This window comes from Mustela putorius, unplaced genomic scaffold, assembly GCF_011764305.1.
Source record: "Mustela putorius furo isolate JIRA1106 unplaced genomic scaffold, ASM1176430v1.1 tig00003836_pilon_pilon_pilon, whole genome shotgun sequence".
Classification (NCBI taxonomy): domain Eukaryota; kingdom Metazoa; phylum Chordata; class Mammalia; order Carnivora; family Mustelidae; genus Mustela; species Mustela putorius.
The window spans coordinates 4,493,150-4,512,411 of record NW_025421989.1 but is presented as its reverse complement, the minus strand read 5'-3'; the positions used below and the strand labels follow the sequence as shown (position 1 = coordinate 4,512,411).

General features: G+C 49.8%; 1 protein-coding gene across 1 annotated transcript in view; it reads right to left on the bottom strand.

The window, feature by feature from the left end:
• STS (steroid sulfatase) overlaps positions 1 to 19,262 on the bottom strand; it is a 124,722-nt gene that overhangs the window by 17,352 nt on the left and 88,108 nt on the right. Inside the window, exons 7-8 of the mRNA XM_004768287.3 lie at positions 18,559 to 18,696; positions 1,277 to 1,436 (exon numbers count right to left, since the gene is read on the bottom strand). Coding sequence (XP_004768344.1) covers positions 1,277 to 1,436; positions 18,559 to 18,696 — 298 coding nt within the window. The remainder of the gene's footprint in view (positions 1 to 1,276; positions 1,437 to 18,558; positions 18,697 to 19,262) is intronic.

Here is a 19,262-nt window from a genome sequence, read left to right as displayed (position 1 = left end):
CCACGGAGCCTGCAGGGTCGGCGTGTTTAGGGAAGCCACGTTCCGGATGTGGAACACAGGCCCACGATGTGAAACACGGACCTAGCGCAGAAGCCGAGATCGGAACCCAAGCACGGTCCCTGCTCTCAGGCACGGCAGCAGATGCTCCTCGACTGTGGCCCAGAGACCCACAGGGACCCCCAAGACCCTCTGAAGGGCCCCACGAGGCCAGCACTGTTTTCCCGAGAAGACCAGATGCTTTCTGCCTGAGCTACGGCCCGCGCAGGAGCGCACAGCACCGTCTCTCTACACTCACGGCAGGAGGGGACATCATCACGGTCCGCAGGTGGGGGCTCCTGTGTGTTCACAATGTTTTCAGGTGTGAAGGCTCCTACGGGAAGTGTTGCCAGACAGAATCCACATAAGCAAAAAGTATTTGGGTTCGTCAGTCATGGAAGATATAGGCGGGCAATGAGACCACAATGTTGGTGCAGGGCTGAGCTGTCCAACGCTGCCTCAGCTCTGGCGTGTGTGTGTGTGTGTGCACGTGTGTGTGTACACGCTTGTGGGGCGAGATACTCCGAAGCAATAGAATAAATGACAGAACAAGTTTAGAAGCGATGGGTCAGGAGCAAGCCTGCGCAGGCACTGAGCTCAGGCGGGGCTGCCCTGGCCTCTCCGGTTTCCCGTTTCCTCTCTGTTCGCGGGCGGCTGGCCTGAATCGAGCTCTGCCGCCCGCCTGTATGACATACGCGAGGCCTGCCACCGAACTAACGAAGACAATTAATCAGTGTGCCTCACTGACAACTCTTCAGACTGGCAGTAACACTTAAGAAGAAACCGCCGGCCGTGTCCTAGGAAGTTGTATTTAAATGTAAGGGAAAGACGTTTCATTGAGAACTTGCTAACGGAAGACACGCTGGGAGCGAGGGCCATTAACGGGGAACAGGCTGCCTTCCTCGCTGCTGCTTCCTGCAGCAGCGGAGAGCGCCCCCAAGCAGAGGTCAGGGAGCCAGGCATGGTGGGTCAAAGAGGCGGCTGCCCAGCGGCCCCATGACGGCCAGAGGACCCGGGATCGGTGGGACGTTGAAAGCACAAGGCTCACGCGAGCTACGGACCACATATGCACGCCACACCTCACCGCCGAATTCCTCCTGCGATAACATGACAGATGGTGTTTCCGCATCAGCGGCTCCACCGCTCCGTCCCCGAACTGGACGTGGACGACGAGGCCGGCCGTGGACGGTCACGGCGTCACGCACACAAACCCACCCTAAGTGCGTGTGAGCCACAGTACCTGTCCTCGGGCAGCGGCGATCCGGCGAGCTTGGCCACCGTAGGAAACAGGTCCATGTTGCTCGTCGGCTCATCGATCTGCAGCCCAGCCTGGATCACCCCCGGCCAGCGCAGAATGCCGGGGACGCGGATACCGCCTTCCCAGTTGTTGGCTTTTCCCCCTGGAAGACCAAACACAGAAGCAGCAGGGAGACGCGTGTCTTTTCAAAGCCTGGTTGAAGGCTCCTTCCAGTACGCTCTCCCATGTCCACCATGGAGAGGGAAATCTGGAAGAACAAACTGCTCTAATGACATGGAGTCACTGAAAATTCTGCGAGCAGGATAGCATGTACGGTGGTGGGAAAAAATACGACGTGTTCCCTACGGTGCACGGCACATGCCAGCTGTGCCTGGTGGCCACGAACTACGGCTGCCACCTGGGAAACTCAACTCCCAAAGCAAGAAAGGACTCCAGTCGATGACTACAGAGTCCCCAAGTTAAAATTCCATTTCTACGTTGTGCTAGCGGTCATGGGCAAAGCAATGGCACCCCAAAATGTCCATGTCTTCATCCTTAAAACCTGGGGATGCGGTACCTTCCCTAGCCAAAGGGCTTAGGATCCTGGATTATTTGAGTGGGACCAGTGTGATGCGATCTCAGGGGTCCTTGTACAGGAGGAAGGGAGGCAGGTGCACAGCGTACCTTACATGGGTTCCCTAACCCCAGGATAATCTGAGTATGACCCTGGGTTATCTGAGTGGGTCCAGTGTGATCACAGGGTCCTTGTAAGGGACGGAGGGAGGCAGGAGAGTCAGAATCAAGGCAGAGAGGCTGGCTGAGGCTTTTCGGCCGGGCCTGAAGATCGAAAAAGTTTCCCCCACCAAGGAATACAGATGCCTCTAGATGCTGGAAAAGGCCTGGAAACAAAGTCTCCCCGAGAGCCTTCCCAAAGGCACACAGCTGTGCCAACACCTTCATTTTCACACGCGCGGACCCCTTTTGGACCCCTGGACTCCAGAACTATAAGATACTCACTCTGTGTTGTTTTGAGGGACCAAAGCTCCGGGCAGCCACAGGAAAGGAAAGCTGCAGCTCTGCGGTTCCCTGGTCCGCACCCCACACCCCCAACACAGTCGGCCGAGTATTTTGTGGGATTATCCCCATCGCCAAGTGCAGTGCCCGGACAGCAGACGAGCCCCTGAGATGGCCGTTTCCATCAATGCTTGTCCTTTACAAGCAGGACAGCTTACTGTTTCCTTGAGGAAACGAGCTGTGTCCATTCGAGGTCACTTGACTATAAGCAGGCAGAGCACGGCAGGGGACAGGGGACTGGACGGCATGGCACGCTAGGCTCCGCGGGGAGGGGCTCTGCAGAGAAGATGCTCTCCAAGGCCTGCAGAGAACGCGCCTGGCGGGACATGGGCAGCGGCTTGCTGGCAAGGAGCTCAGAGAGCCCAAGGGCCGGATCCCCTCAGGCCATGCAGGAAGCACAGACACAGATGTACAAGCAGATGCCTGGTTTCCCCCAAAGTCGTTCCCCACAGCTTTGAAACGCGCTGAGCACAGCTGAGCGGCCCAGGTCTAATAACCACTGGATGTCAGGCTGGACAGAAAGGGAGAGAACGGACGTTCGGCTGCTTGAAAATACCTTCTCGGGCTTTAGACGAAGAATGAGATCAAGAGGGAAATGAAGAAAGTGGAAGGAGAAGGCAGATGTGTGGCCGGGAGAGAAGGCAGGAAAACGATGCGTGGTTAAGGCAGGCTGCAAATGCCCCTGAAACGTAAAAAATGGATTGCCACACACAGAGGTTCAAGGGGTCCTGAAGCAAAACTTCCCTTCGTCATGCTGCCTTTTGATGACCACGACCCTGAATTCTGACCATTGCAGAATGAACTGTAGCCCGTGACGGAAGCCTGAACTCGTCGTATAAGATCTTTAAACGTCAGACACGGCATGTTTTTCTATGTACAGACGTCAGGGAAAATTCACACAAGAATTCATATTATAGTCTGCAGTTCCTATGACGGCCTCCACGAGAAGTCAAGAGCATCACACTCAACCTTTTCAACAGGATCGTAAGGTAATTATCTGACAAATACCGTCACGCTCGCATCACGGGTATCCTATTAAAGAATAGGGAAGTTCAACGACTTTGCCCTCATTTAGCCAAGCTGTCCACAGCGGAGTGCCCTACGAGAGGAATCCCAACCTGTGACTTAGTCTGATGATCTGTCTGTGAGATCGAGCACACAGAACTTTCACCTGCTTATTCGTCTACTACAAGATCAGGCTCACAGCATCCCGCCTGCTTATCCCTCTGCTCGATCACACGCACAAGGTGCACCTGTTTACGCTTCTACCAGAGCGAGATGATGGGATTTTCACCTGCTTGTCCAAACTCAGAGAATTTAAACTTGCTTATCCCTCTACCAGATCAGACTCACAGACTTTCATCTACGTGTCCTCCTACTGGGTCAAGCTCACGGGATTTAAACTTGCTTATCCCTCCACTAGATCATGCTCACAGGATTTAAATTTCCTTATCCCTCTACTAGATCAGGCTCATAGACTTTCACCTATGTATCCTCCTACTCGGTCAAGCTCACAGGATTTAAACTTGCTTATCCCTCTCCTAGATCAAGGTCACAGACTTTCATCTACATGTCCTCCTACTAGGTCAGGTTCACAGGACTTAAACTTGCTTATCCCTCTCCTAGATCAAGGTCATGGACTTTCATCTATGTGTCCTCCTACTAGGTCAGGTTCACAGGATTTAAACTTGCTTATCCCTCTCCTAGATCAAGGTCATGGACTTTCATCTATGTATCTTCCTACTGGGTCAAGCTCACAGGATTTAAACTTGCTTATTCATCTAGTAGATCAAGAGCAAAGACTACCATCTGTTTATTCTTTGAGATCAATCAAAGATTATGCACATGCAATCTTTCTACTAGATGAACCGGATGGTATTTTCACTTGCTTGTCCTACTGGATCAAACTCATAGATTTTTCATATTTATCCTTCTGTATGATTTAACTCATAGGAGATGCACATGCTTTCCTTTTACCAGATGAACCTCATGAAATTTTCACCCATTATTCTACTAGATTAAGCTCATGGAATTTAAAAAAAAAAATCTATTCTACGAGGTCAAACTCATAGACTTAACTCTGAGTCTTCTTCAAGTTCAAACTCATAGAATATTTGCTGACTATCCTTCTAGATTCATCTCATAGAATTTTTGTTTATCCACCTGTGGGATCAAGTTCAGAATATTTTCATGTGTTTATGCTTCTATGAGATGAATATGTTCTTGTGTATCTTTCTAGATGCACACGACTGTCCTTCTAGATGTACCTCATATAATTTTCAGATGGGTATAATTCTGCAGGATCAAGCTGATAAAGCACGCCACTGACTATCCTTCTACTAGATCAAGTTCATGGAACCTCACCTCTAAATTTATGAACAACAAAGGAAGTTTGCTATATAACATAAAGATATTTATATTTATTGTCCCACTGGTTAACATAAATAAATCGGAAGGTAGACCCAAATACCACAATCATGAAAAAGAATCCTTTAAGAATGTATCATCCGGGTAGAAGGTGGTGTTGCAGATGGGATCCTCAAATGAAAGAGTGCATTCGTGGACAACGTGTAGCTCAGTTAAAGGCGATGTTCCAAGGTTAGTCTCTGGATAAGTAATCGTGGTTATGCAGAGAGTTAACACTGCAGGAAGCTGGGTGCAGGGGAAGCCGTAGCTACCTTTCATATCTCTGTGATTCTGTGAACCTGTACAGATTCCAAAGTACAAGCTATCCTAAACAGAGATGGTATTTGTGTGTTCCCCCAGTTGACTAAGTACTTGGCATCCTCCACATGCCCTCAGGGAAAACGATATGAATTACTTCACAGGGCTTTATACACAGTGTTTGTTTCATTTTTTAAAAGATTTTATTTATTTATTTGAGAGCGAGAGCAAGTGGTGGACAGGGGCACAGGGAAAGGGACAAGCAGACTCGGGGCTGAGCCGGGACTCGAATGCGGGTCTTGATTCCAAGACCTGAGCCAAAGTCATTGACTTTACTGTCTGAGCCACCCGGGTGCCCCATATGTACTGTTTCTAATGGCTCACGTTTAACTGATCACCTACTATGGGATATGTAGCAGGATATGCATTTCATTCACTAAATCCTTACATCCACTTCCCAAGGGCCCTACTATGTCTTCCCATCTATAGAAGCAAAGTCGGATGGCCTATGATATGCGTCTCATCTCATTAAATCATTACACCTACCCCGCAGGGTGGTGCTACCGTCACTGACCAATTTCTAGATGGGGGCTACCCATCCCTGCTCCTGAGGGGGCTGAGCAGAGTTACGGACTGAAGGTCACTGATCCGGTGAGTCAGGGCACACATACAAATCCAGCTTGGTGCCGCGCTGGGGTCTGTGCATTTGCACGATTCCTCAATCCCCCCTCACCTCTGCTGCAGGAGACCGTCGGCGCTGGCTCGCCTGTGTACCGCTGGAAGAGGACCACAGGTGGGCTGGATTTAGAAGTGCGAAAAGAATACTCTAAACCAAAGTCTTAAGAAAAAACAGGGACACTGAGCACCTTCTTTTAACTTCTCAGCAGTCAACAGATGCATCTTCCATAAGGAAAAAGGCAGTGTCCGAGGACAATCTCCCAGGGCTCCCCGGGTGACAGTAAAGGGACAGCAGTGACAAATCCACACGTGAGTGGGACTGAGATGGGCCAAACTTCCCCTTCTTGGCTAGAGCTCCCCTGTCTTAGACTAGGACTGCCATGAACACGGGGCACAGACATCTCTTCAGGATTCTGACTTCATTCCCTTTGGACACGTACCCGGAACTGGGACTGTGGGACCAAATGGAAGTTCTGTTTTGTTGTTGTTGTTTTTTGTTTTTTTTACCAGACACAGAACGATGAACACTGCTAATCGGGAGCAGAGAGTAGACTGGCGGCTGCCACCGGCAGGGGCCTGGGAAACTGGGGGGGGGGGGGTGTATACTGGTCAAAGGATACAAAGTTTCAGGGGCCTGGGAAACTGGGGGGGGGTGTATACTGGCCAAAGGATACAAAGTTTCAGGGGCCTGGGAAACTGGGGGGGGGTGTATACTGGCCAAAGGATACAAAGTTTCAGGGGCCTGGGAAACTGGGGGGGGGGGTGTATACTGGCCAAAGGATACAAAGTTTCAGGGGCCTGGGAAACTGGGGGGGGGTGTATACTGGTCAAAGGATACAAAGTTTCAGGGGCCTGGGAAACTGGGGGGGGTGTATACTGGTCAAAGGATACAAAGTTTCAGGGGCCTGGGAAACTGGGGGGGGGGGTGTATACTGGCCAAAGGATACAAAGTTTCAGGGGCCTGGGAAACTGGGGGGGGGTGTATACTGGTCAAAGGATACAAAGTTTCAGTTATGCAAGATGAATCAGTTCTGGGACCTAATGTGTAACAAGATGACTGCGGTTAAACACGCTACACTGTGTCATGGTATACATGACAGGAGTTGAGAACATATGTCTCAAGTGTTCTCAGCACAACAACAAAAGAAGAGACAAAAATGGTAACTTGTGAAGTGTTCGTTAAATTAACTACCGTGACTGTGGCGATCATTTCACAATGCATACATACACTCCAACCTCAAATCGTGTATCTTAAATGTGTACAATTTTTATTACTTATACTTTAGAAGAGCTGAAAAATCCAGCAATGGAAATACTTGCTTTTCCTTCATAAATGAGACTCAGTCTTACCATAGTTTTTGCATCTCTGTTACCATTTCTACAAAGGCCTTTCCTCTTCTCTAGGCATGCGTACACACACACACACACAAAACGCAGACACTGCCATAGAAATCCACAGGCTCATTGAAGGCACGTATCTATCAGGACTCAAACACCAGGGATCTGTTCTGCTCTAGGAGCTTTGCTGAGATCTTAGACCTCCAGGTGATGGCATCAACATCTCTGAGACATAGAACTGCTTTGTCAACAAAACAACACTCCACCAAAGACCTCGAGAGATCACACCCTGACAGACATTCAAGATGCCCTAGAGAGTTCCAAGCCACAAACAGCTCCCCGACAGCAAGAGCTCCATGTGGGTGCAGGGAAGGGGCTTACCTGTGCTCAGGTATGATGCTCAAAGCACCCTTGAGGAAGGCATGAGACTTCCTTGGCAGCCCGTGGGGTGCACCCCCAAACCCAGCACCCCCCCCCCCCGAGCCCGTGCATGTACAGGATGCCAGGACCAGGGACCCTGTCATCCCCAACTATTTTTCGGAAGACACACCCTCCTAGTCCGGATGAGCTATTACACTGTCGGGAAAATACGGACCCCTAAGTCTCACATCGTACACTTCCGAATTTATATTCAGAAACCAGAGACATAGATCAATAAACAGAATCTCGCCCAACTTTCGAAAGCTGTAAAAGGAGTGTTTTTTACAAGAATGGTAAAAGAAGAAAATACTTAACAATTTTTTAGCAGATGATAAACACATCCGTGCGCACTCTCCCCAGGGAACAACATGTTTGATAAAGTATGATCACACATTTCCAGGCATGTGTTCATGAGCAAATATCCTTACTCGTCAGATGGTGGAACTCGGAGACGCATTCCTCCTGCCGTGTTCCCTGAGAAGGGCCGTGTGCCAGAGGCACCCAGCGGGCTTAAAAAGGACAGCACACACTGCTCCCTTCCCGGGAACTGCTCACAGACGCTCCAACGCCGAGCGCCGTGATTTATGAAGCAATGAGTTACAACGACCAGGAGTCATGATGGAGTGCCCTGGGTTCCAGGAACAATTCAAGCTCCTGGCAGATGTTAACTCATTCCCTCCCCACTGCCCTCGGCCACACAGGTCCCCCGTCTCACAGCTGGCAAATCTCTGCCCAAGCTGATGGGGCAAGTAAGCAACAGCACCAGCTCCAGCTCCAGCATCGGGGCTCCCAAACCCTAGCTTTTCCTGATTCTCAGAATCCCACAGGGAACGCAACGCTGTACAGACACGGATCTCACTCCCCGGAAACGGCACGTTCTCAAGGACAGCTCACAGATCCTTCTGACCGGGAGTCAACAGCGCAGGGGGGCTCCCTCAGAATGCCGGCCCTGACTCAACAGAGGCTTGATTTGGGCTGTGAGGGAGAACTAGGCACAGGGAAGTTGGAAGCAGCGTATAGGACAAAAAAAGACCAACCCGGTAAGAAATCTGGATTTTTTTTTTTCCCCTGAAAATGGGTGAGCAGAGAAAAGGAGCAAAGTCTAAATTTAAAATCTGACCAAGGAATTGTCAAATAATTGTCAAAGTCACCCGTCTCACATCTAGATGGCGCTTTGCCATGATGGGAAGTCACCGAGGTAGGAAGGCTGAGCCCATCAGTCTCTCCAGGCAAGTGCAGAGAAAATTCTACATTTCCTATGAGACTTGTGAGGAACAGCTGCTTCCGAACCAGGCTTCGATTTCTGTCCTTTCTAATGCCGCCACCTGTCAGGTCAAATCACTTCCAGTGGCGAGAGCATATGCCACTCATTCTTGTGCTGGATCTGGGCATAGAGCTTTAGGCAATGCTCTTGTGGCCATTTTTCTCCTGTTGGGCATCTCCCTGTCTGCACAACACGGCTTCTCTGGATGGATGTGAGCCTCAGGGATGTGTAGGAAGGGTGCCGTCTGCATTCAACGCTTTCTCACCCAAGAGGCTATACTTTACTCTCTCCTTCATTAATCCAACCCAGTCGTGAGAGATGATAGGATAAGGATCTGCATTCTATCAACCTATGCTGAGGGCAAAATAAAGACCGAACAGTGTCCGGATGTCTGTGCTCCAAGGAGGGGTAAAACACTGGAAAACACCCTTAAAATGAACTGACACACTTTGAAAAGTTAAGAGGAACTCCTTCAGGAACATGACATCCATCTGCTATGTCATCTGTGTAGGTGTTGGTCAACATCTCTCAAGTGCTGTGTAACTCGTTTCCCAACACTCATCTCTGGTGTCCTATCTTGAGGCATCACATCAAGGAATGAGTGTGGCTGTGTTTCAATAAAACTTTATTCACAAAATCAGGCTTCACGCTCCATTTGTGGAACCCTAACGTCACAGCTGGCTAAGCCCTGAATTTAGGTTGTGCGGTCCAGTGAGTGCATCAACCAACCTTATTCCGCCATGGTAAATCCTACAGTATTGAGAGGAAATGTCAAAGAGGCTTCTTTGAACAATGCGTTTCGTCACTCACTCAACTGAACACCTTTGTTTCTCCCGCGAGAAGAAAACTAAAGCACCTATCTTGGCCGAAAATGTAAAGTGAACCACATCACACCTTGGTTCAGCTAAGTCTCACGTTAGTGCCCCAGGAAACAGCTCAACCTGTCTAGCCTTCTAGAAAGTTCTATGTCTGGATGTCTGCTTTCCCGGATGTCTCCCAAACCCCAAATGATGCTACACATCCTTGAAAGCCTGGACAACATGATGCCCCTTCTACTGAATTAAGCCTCCTACAACCACCACTGCAGGTGACATTTTCCTACTGTCCACCTCCTTGTGGTATTTCCAGTTGTTTGTTGATGGGATGCCTGACAAGCATGATGACCAATTTTGTGCACCTCTCATCATCCCAGCAGGACCACAATCTTGAAAACAAACTGTCTAATTCAGTCCTTACTCAATAGACGTCCACAGCATCATCCTTTCCAAATTTTAGTGGCCAATCTATATCTTGAATGAATGAAATAATGGATGAATCACTTGTTTGTCCGTTAATATTGCTAGGACTTTTCACTTCTCTCATCAACTGCATTCCAAACGTTCTCTCCTCCAGAGTTTTACCACACTCAGAAGAGAACCTCACACCACGTGTCATCCAGGAAAAGGAGCTCATTACCACGAAATTTCTCAACTCCACCCGCCCAGACCTTGGTTTTTATACCATGACATATCTTTCCCAGCACTTTGCTGCCGTGCAGCCTTAGCCTTCTTCTGCACTGACCGTGCTAGACCACATCACTTCCATCTGCTCTGGCTCAAAAGTGAGTAAATCCAACACGCATCATCCAGCCATGAATCTCACCACCTGATATGGGTTCTGTAACCATGGGCCCAAGCTGCCGTATTTTACTTCATGGTATCTACAGCCATAAGTTCTGCCAAATGAAAGCAGCTCATGAAATCCTTCTATCATGGGACTAAGATGCTAAGCATTCTGCAGGTCTCTTCCCTGCTTAGGGAGACAGTCCCAATCATGCCACATCATGGCACTGCAATGTTCAGGGTGCTTGCTAACCTTGTCCTGTCTACGTTTCTGATGACCGGCTCTGATCATGCAGTGCACCATTGCCCGTCATATCCTTGCCCAAACTCCACCTCTCACATAAACTCTGACACGAGTTGACACCTCCTCAGGAAGACACCAGGCATCAATGAAAAATGGATCTGTTTTCCATAAATCTCAATCTTCTTAGGAAGTTGACCTTCTCAGGGATGCCTTGTGTTAGCTCTCTATGAAAGTTCACCCCGGATCATCACACAGGCTCCAACCTTTCCCATGACCAAGTCCTGCTTACAACAGCCTGCCTCCAGGCACAGACAAATTTCTCAAAAGAATGTGAGGACTTTTCCCCCTCACCCCCCCCCCTTTCCATCCATCTGGCTTCTGCCCCCCACCTCTCCACTAAAAGTATACTTGTGAGCACCATGTGGTAATGAATGCAATGGACATGTGTCCCCATCTTACTGGCCTTTGTAGCGCCGTACACCATTCATGCTGTTCCCTGAATCTCATCGTCTCCTCGTTCTCTTCTTAGGTCCCAAACCACTCTGTCAACATTGCCTTTACGGTATCGTCATTGTCCACCTCACCCTTTAGGGAAGAGTTCCTCAGGGCATGGTCCTTGACTGTCCTCTTGCACCAAACAATCTCATACACCTCCCCACCTGCCAACCCACTATGGGTCTCTGCCCATGAGTCTTAATTCATCAAGAGATCCTCCATCCGTCTACGCAACCACTCAAGCCGAAAACACAGGACACATCATGGATGTCTTGCCTTCTCTCCAATCAACCACCACCAGCCCTGGAGTTACCAAGGTCTTCCAGATCCGTCTTCATGTACTTCACTTCATGAAGTATGTGTCCTTCAAACCCAAGCTCAAGTGTTTGTTTTTCCACTTATGCACTCAGTCAGAAGTAACTTCTGAAACCATGAGGCACTGTTGTAGTTCCTGCAGCTATAGAAGTGCGTAAATGACACTTACGTTGTCACAGATACTGTGCCTTTGTGGATGACAGGAACCCCTTGCACGCACTGAGCGCATCTGCCAGCACTTTACAGGCACTGAGTTGTTAATCCTCACCAAATTTCTTCATGATCGTCCTCTAACAACAGCCCTATTCCTCCAGGTCTAAAGAGGAGGGACCGACACTCAGTCATTCCTCAGTTTACCCTTACTCGCACACCTCTACCCTGTCCTTATACTGGATTCGGGTGATGTGATATTCTTCTCATGCAATTTTTACTACCCGAATGGCAATGGTTATTTCTAACACGTTCCTACTGGACATGTGACTTGGATGTGGGGGACCTCAGGGGCCACATCACCCAACACTCCCGGTTTACTCTTCCACCTCTAGCAACACGTAGCTGCTCTTGGGCTAACCGTAAGCATCTCCCTCCCGTCTAGAGCAAATTGCTCACTTTTCCTCTCCTTGCCGACACTTCAACGCACCAGCCTGCAGAAGGTCATCTCCCCTTGGGAGGGTCTCAGAAGTCCAGGTTAAGCTGACTACCTCTAACTGCTGGTTCCTGAGAGTTCCCTTCGCAGTCTATTACTCTGAAACTATCTCTGTAGATGTGCATCTCAACATTAGCACATGAGCTACAAGAGCTCAGGGAGCCCATCTCCTTGGCCTTCACGCCCTAGACGTGAGCCCCCTGCCTGGCGTACGGTACGGAGTCGATAAATGAGTGCTGGTTACCGGAATGGAACGGAACGAGCGCATTCAGAAACGAAGACCGCGGGCGATCCTCTTTCAGAGGTGAAAAGGCTGCGGATGCCTCCCGGCACAATAAACACCCACACCAGCAAGACGGGGGCCGCTTTGCCTACTCTGGGGAAGCTGATGAAAATATCTGTCGGAATCTGAAGTCAGAACCTGCACGTTACATAACCACCTTCTAATAAACTCCCAAACCCTGTTGCTGTTGACTTTTGTTGTTGTTCTCCAACAAAAGCAGCAACGGTTCTCTGAAGGTTGTGTTGCTGCATGAGGACACGGCACGCCAAATTCAGGGAGTGTAAGAAGCAGCTCATAAGCCGTACAGGCAGGAGCCCAACTGGTTGTTGGAATCCGCACTCAAGGTCAAGGAGACAGGCCAGGGGTGTCAGGGCCTCAGACGCCGGCGTCCGGGAATTTGGAAAATCTTCTCCTGCATGTGCGGAAAGTCTATGTTTGTGAACAGCTCAGGAAAACAGAATTTCCAGCACCCCCACGCTTCCGCAGAGGCCGTCCATAGAGTTAATTTATCCGTTCCATTGACATTTATTCCTTGCCTTTAGGCAGAGTAAAAGGGAGGCGGGGGAAAGCCTCCTTCAGGGTGACCTTGACTGGAGAGAGGAATGGAAATGAAGCCAGAGCTTGTCTAAACTGTTCTCTTCCTGACACTACAGGGAGCTCTCTGCTCTGAAAAAGAGGCTGAAAACTCTCAACTTGACTGTAAGAAAATCTTAGGGAAGTTATTCTGGTTCCTGAGAAAGGAGGGTATTTTAGGAGAAAGGCGGGGAGATACTCAGGTCTGGTACCCGCAGTCGAAGGAAGAGAAATCTGGGACATCTCCACTCTTCGTTCAGCAAGTGTCTACGGAACACCTACCAGGTGGTTCTTGCAGCAAAGACACAGACACGTGAATAAGGCACCCCAGATCTCCGCTCCCGTGGGATCTACCTTATAAGGAGGGAGACAGATCACGAGCACATAAATCATAAACAGACAGCATACCAGACATGCAATCAAGTATACTAAGGGGGTGTGCTGGGTTCTGGCTGAGGGACCCAGAGGGGTCTCACAGAGGCATCGTGGGGACGAACGAGCCAATCCATGTAAAGACCAAGAGATGAGCCTCCCGCAGAAGGAACTGCCAGTGGAAAGGCCCTAAGGTGGAAACAAGCTTAAAATCTTGGGGGACCCCAGAAAAAAACCAGAAAGTCACGAGGAAGATAAAGCAGCTCTGGGTCGTGTCGGTCCTGTGTATCATCAAGATGCAGACTTCACACTTTGCTCTGAGCGTGGGGATAGAGTGTTTTAAGAAAGGAGGAAAAGCCTCAACAAACAGAGAAGGCAGAGATTGGAGTGATGTGTCCACAGGCAAAGGAAAGCCAAAGCCTGCCAGAGACCACCAGAAGGCAAGGAGAGATTCTCCAGTAAAGCCTTCAGAAGGAGCATGGTGCCGCTGACCCCTGATTTAGGACTTCTGGCGTCCGGAAGTGAGAGAGAGAGAGAAAGTAACTCGCTGCTTGGAAGCCATCCACTTTGTGGCCGCCCTAGGAGACTCAACACAGTACAGTGACCGTGCACGCGTACTAAAGTTCAGCCAGTGCCGGGGGGGGGGGCGTGAATCGACAACAAAGAAGCACCAGGCAGACCATCTGGGCCAATGACCAGGCGGTGCTGCTGGCCTGGAGGAGGCTGTAATGGTTGGTGGTGAGACAACGGGGTCGATGGCAGGTATGCTTAGAAGATTAAGTTTATAGGACATGCTGTTGGAGTCTGAGGTACAGAGAAGGTCACGGAAAGAGGCTTTGGGAGTTCCAAGAACCCAGGGGGTTGGATCACTGAGTGAAGACAGGTCCAAATCAATGAGATAGATTAGCCCATGAGACACGTGGTCTTGGGGAAGGAGATCTCTAGAGCAGATATGCTCGTTAGGATGTGTCTACATCCTGTCCCATGTCACCCATATCCCACGTCATGTGGGCAGCCAGATGGAGGAGTCCGGGGTTTCCAGCAAAGGTCAAGGCTGGCTGTGGGGGTCACCAGCACTCCAAATGGCACTTGAGGTCATGCCTTAGGATGCGATCATAGAGTGTGAGTGTGTAAGTAAGGAAGTGAGGGGACTCAGGAAAGAGCCCCAGAGGTCTCCACCTTGGAGAGGCAGGTCAGTGGAGGAGGAAAAGCGACGCCTGGGCTCCAAGACTTTGCTTACGCCTATCACTACAAGAAGGGCTCTATGGGCTTCAGATGTTGACTTAGACACGAGGTGACGTAGCCTGGGGCCAGCTGCTCCCTCCACAAGAGAACCTCTGTTTATGGGACGATTGTCTTGAGCCCTGGTCCCGGTGAGGGTGCAGAAGCAAGACAGCCTTGTGAGGATTACTTCACCACAGACCCAACCCTTTCCCAGGGTGCAGGTTCACAAACGGGAGAGCCATGACCTCTGTGTCCCAGAGACAATACAAATTCGCACAGAGATCGTAAATCCTCTGTTCCTTCAAAGCCCTGATTCCTAATCCCCACTCTCAAATGAGCAGTGTGCACATTTTTAATATTTCAACAGCCCTGCTGGAATCCTTACATTTAACTGCTATACGTTGGTCACAGGCCAATGTAAACGTTCTGGCATTTTTGTTGATCACTTATTTATCTTGCTCTTGGCAAAAATCCTAACAGCTCAGTATGGGAACCCTGTCGGATTAAGTAGAAACACTAACGGAGCCCATGCTTCCTGAAATCTCAGGAGGGAAGCGGATTGTTACTAGGTGAATATGGCTAGGTGTATACGGCCGACCCAATCATTGAGAACATGTGGACCGTCAGAGGAAAATGGATTTAGGAGGCTCTCAGAAGTCCGTGTATCGGGAGCTGTTAGGATGAAGACGCTTCCAAGACTGCTACGATTTCACTAGCGTCGTATTCAAAACCCACACTGGACCCTACTTCTATCGTTCAATTTCCTTTGACATCACAGCCTTTGACCAACTCGGTTTACCCTTCTCTAAATCCAACCAGGAGATTCATGCTGGCTGCAGACACATTTCCTTTAAAAAAAACATGAGAGAAAGCATTAATGGTGTCACAATTCCCTCACCCGTATCATATTATTTTTTCTTTAACATGAAGACGACCGCAGGGATCTCCTGTCCCTATGATTAAAAAGAAGACGGGGTTGAATTCTAGAGAAGGATGATTTAAGTGTATCCATTCTATCCAATTCACCCGCAGACTTCGTCAGGGACGTAGATGTGCCTGGGTAAAATGGTAGAAGCACTTGCCCACACACTAACGATCTTCCTGAGAGGTCTGGATTAAGACGAAAAATCATTAACCGCTCAGAAAAAAGGATGCTCTTTTGACCAGCGAGTTTCAACAGCGTGAGTCCTCTGTGTCCAAGGGTGCTGGGGTTTCCAGCTCTACAAAACGAGACGTGACATCGACCAGAGTCTCCGGATCGTCTCCGACCGCTGGAAGGAAACCACAGCTTCCTTTCGGGGCAGCATATTTTAACAATGTTGCGCTGTGAGCTTGACTCCAACTCAATGTGACAAAGGGATAATGCTTAGCCACAGAGATATTAATAGTGTCACGTACTAGAGGTATTTCCAGCACTCAAGTAAAATAGCGAAACACTGCTCACACGCCCAATATGGCTCCGCCAAAAAAAGAAAACCGGGCAGAGGCTCCTGACGTGCCTTTCGGGCTCTGCGATGACCTTGGTTTGGGACCGTCCTTCCGGACCCTTGACATTCTCTTTCTGACCGACCCTACTGATGCCTTCAAGAGAGTCAACCATCATAGTCAAATGCTAATTGGATCTCCCTTCTCATGTATCTCGCATTCCGAGATCCATCCACCGCTGGCCCTCTGGTCATCTTTGTGAATGGAGGCTCTAAGCCCTCATGTATGTGACTTTCTGAAATCACGGATTACTTTGTATCCAAAGTATTGGATACAAAGTATTGTATCCACGCATTCCTGTGTCTCACTGGCAGCTGTTAACCTACTTTGGAATGTCCTTTGGGGGAAGAGTGAATGAAAGGCTGGACGTGAGCACGAGGCACAACCTGTAAGTCCACCTTGAGAGACGCTGTCGTCACTAAAATAAGGTACAAACAACTCTGTCCACAGAGGCCATAACCTCACCCACATCTGGCCATACACCTAATCTTAACATATAGGAATCCACGTTTCCACTTCTCCCTACACTAAAATGACACGATGGAAGGCGGGGGCAGGAGGGGGGTTGGCCTAAAGCTCGGCTACTGGGGCCGGTCAATCCTGGGCTGATGAAACAGAGTGGTCCGTCCACCTGACCCACGTCCAACAGCATTTGGGGGCCGGGCCCTGGTGAGCCAACAGGGGCAGGCAAAGGAGAGGCGTGCACATCCTCTGAGGGTCAACCTGACCAGCCCTCAGCAGGGATCCTTCTGTCTGGGGTTCCAAGGAACTGAACGTGGAAACAGGGTCCCTGCCCCCAAGGCCTCAGAAGAGGATGGCAGACACACGCAGAGAGGGGTAAACAGAAGTGCAAGGTGTGCACGTTTGGGACAGATGACACACTTCCCCTCCCCGCCTCTCTGCCTCGCTGTCTGTGATACAGCCGTGTCCAGCTTCTTTGCACACCCAGGACCAGAGTGCGTGAACACTGGCAGAGCTAAAAGCAGAACAAGACAGGAGGCACGCTCTTGTGGCTAACTCCCTCCAGCCTTGCCAACTTGGCAAACATTTCCAGGGTCCCGGGGCCTCCTGATGCTCTCCTGGCCGGACACACCACTATTTCTTGTGCCTAAATACTGACGCCCTTCCTAAATTCCGTGGTCTAGGCTTCCCGCTATGCACCCAGCCAACCACGAGCAAACCCTGAGTTCCTTCAGGGCACAGACCATGTTTTATATTTATTGATGCCTCAAGCCCAGGGCCAGATGCACAGCCACATCAATATTTCCGAACCAATTAATGGACCCAAGCATCCTACTTATTATCCTTTTATATCTTTGGACATCAACTCAGATTCCCAGCATCCCTGGGAATCTTTGATACACCCATATAAGAGACTGTTTCACCTTACATTAGGGAAATTTTAGTCACCTGCTTTCCCGTGTCGTCTGATGGAGGTGGTCCCCACCCGCTGGGACATGATGGTTCACCACGGTCACCTCCACTCAACCTGTCCTACCGACCAAAAATCCACACCCACCACAGATTCAGGGGAGTGTCCTAACCCTTAGCACGGATATGCCCCTTTGGGCCTCTCCTCTAAGTCTGTGAAAAGAGTCACATTTTATCTAAATGAGACAGGTATGTCTTGAATTCACCAAGACAGGTGTGCATGCTACAAGCCATCTGGAGGTCAGCAGCTGGGTTGGGTCTACTTTGGATTAGCTCATATTCCCAGTGACTAGTGTGACTGGTCACGGTGGTGGCTTATCTGAGGCTGTGTCAGGAATGAGGCATGAGGCCAAAACACTCCTGCACACCCAGGTGGGGAGAATCATCATCCCCCAAAGAGGGGCACATTCTCACTCCCCAGAACCAGTGCCGATGCGACCGTCCACAACAAAAGGGAGTCTGGGGAGGTGATGAGCGTCCTGAGATGGGAAAATCAGTTGCACGATCTGGATGGGACAAAGAGACACACAGCGGTCCTTCAGGAGCCATCTGTCACAGTGAGCGAGTGAAGGAGACGGCCTTATGGAATCAGAGGTCAGAGAGAGAGGAAGGGAGGTCTGGAGATTTTTGCATTGTTGGCTTTAAAGATGCAAGAAGCGGTCATTAGCCAAAGAACACAGGTGTCCTCCAGAAGCTGGAGGAGACATGACAACAGATGCTTCCCCAGAGCCTCCAGAAAGACACAGCCCTGCTGTCACCCTGATTTTAAACCAGTGAGACCCATCTCAGACTTTCGACCTCCAGAAGAGTAACTTTAAGAAACTGTGTTAAGTCAGAAGTCTGTGTTATTTTGTTATAGCAGCAACAGGGAACTAATACATGAGCTTACTGTTTTAACCAGCTATCCAGTAGAGAGGCTGCATTTACCCTAAGTGAAAATGCCCTCATTCTAATGTCTCGGCTGAGAACTTGTGCTTTGAACCTCCGTGGGGACCATAACGGAAACGGGACCGGGTCACTTTCCTGTTCAGTGCCCGCAGTGCAGTAAAGTCCGTATATCGGAAAGGAGCCGCGGGACAACGTCAAAGCTCAAAGGTCCAAGCAAAGGCGCCCAACCTGTGAGCTGGGAAGCCAGAGCTGACCGACATTGGCGCTTCCCGCCTTCACAGATTCCTCACCTTTATAGATGCCGTTACTGCCTCCGTGGACTTCTCCCTTGGTGCTCACCTCCTCCACGTGGGCTCCTTGGTCCGACGTGAAGTAGACGAGCGTGTTATTAGCCAGTTTCAACTCCTCCAGGACATCCAAGATCTGCCCTAAAGGAGAGAAATGTTCCATTTTTACACAGTTTCATTTTTACACAAGAAAAGGAGATCACTTGCTGTCATCCGCTCCTCTGAAGATGGGAAGGGGATTCTCCCGTACGCGGCAGCAGTCCCACACTCATCCCCACGGGGGACGCCATGCAATCAGAAGGCCCACCTGCGGCAGGGTTCTCAGAAGGTCTCGTCACTGCACCAGTGTCACCTATAACCATCATGTGAAACTCTAGGCACCATGCAGTGGTTCTGTACAGACACACGAGAAAGCATTCTGGAAGCACCAGGCCCTGAGGTCATGCCCTGCTGAGAGGAAGGTGTGACGGTCCTCAGGACATAAGGAAATGTACCAATTGCTCGTAGTCTGTGCAGAACACCAAACCATCAATGTTCTTCTATTTTTCAATGATTTACTTATTTATTTTTGAGAGACAGTGAGAGAAAGTGGGGGTTGGGGAACGGGGAAGAGGGAGGGACAGAATCCCAGATGGACTCCACGGGAAGCACAGAGCTTGCCGCTGGGCCCCATCTCACCCCTGAGATCACGACCTGAGCCGAAACCA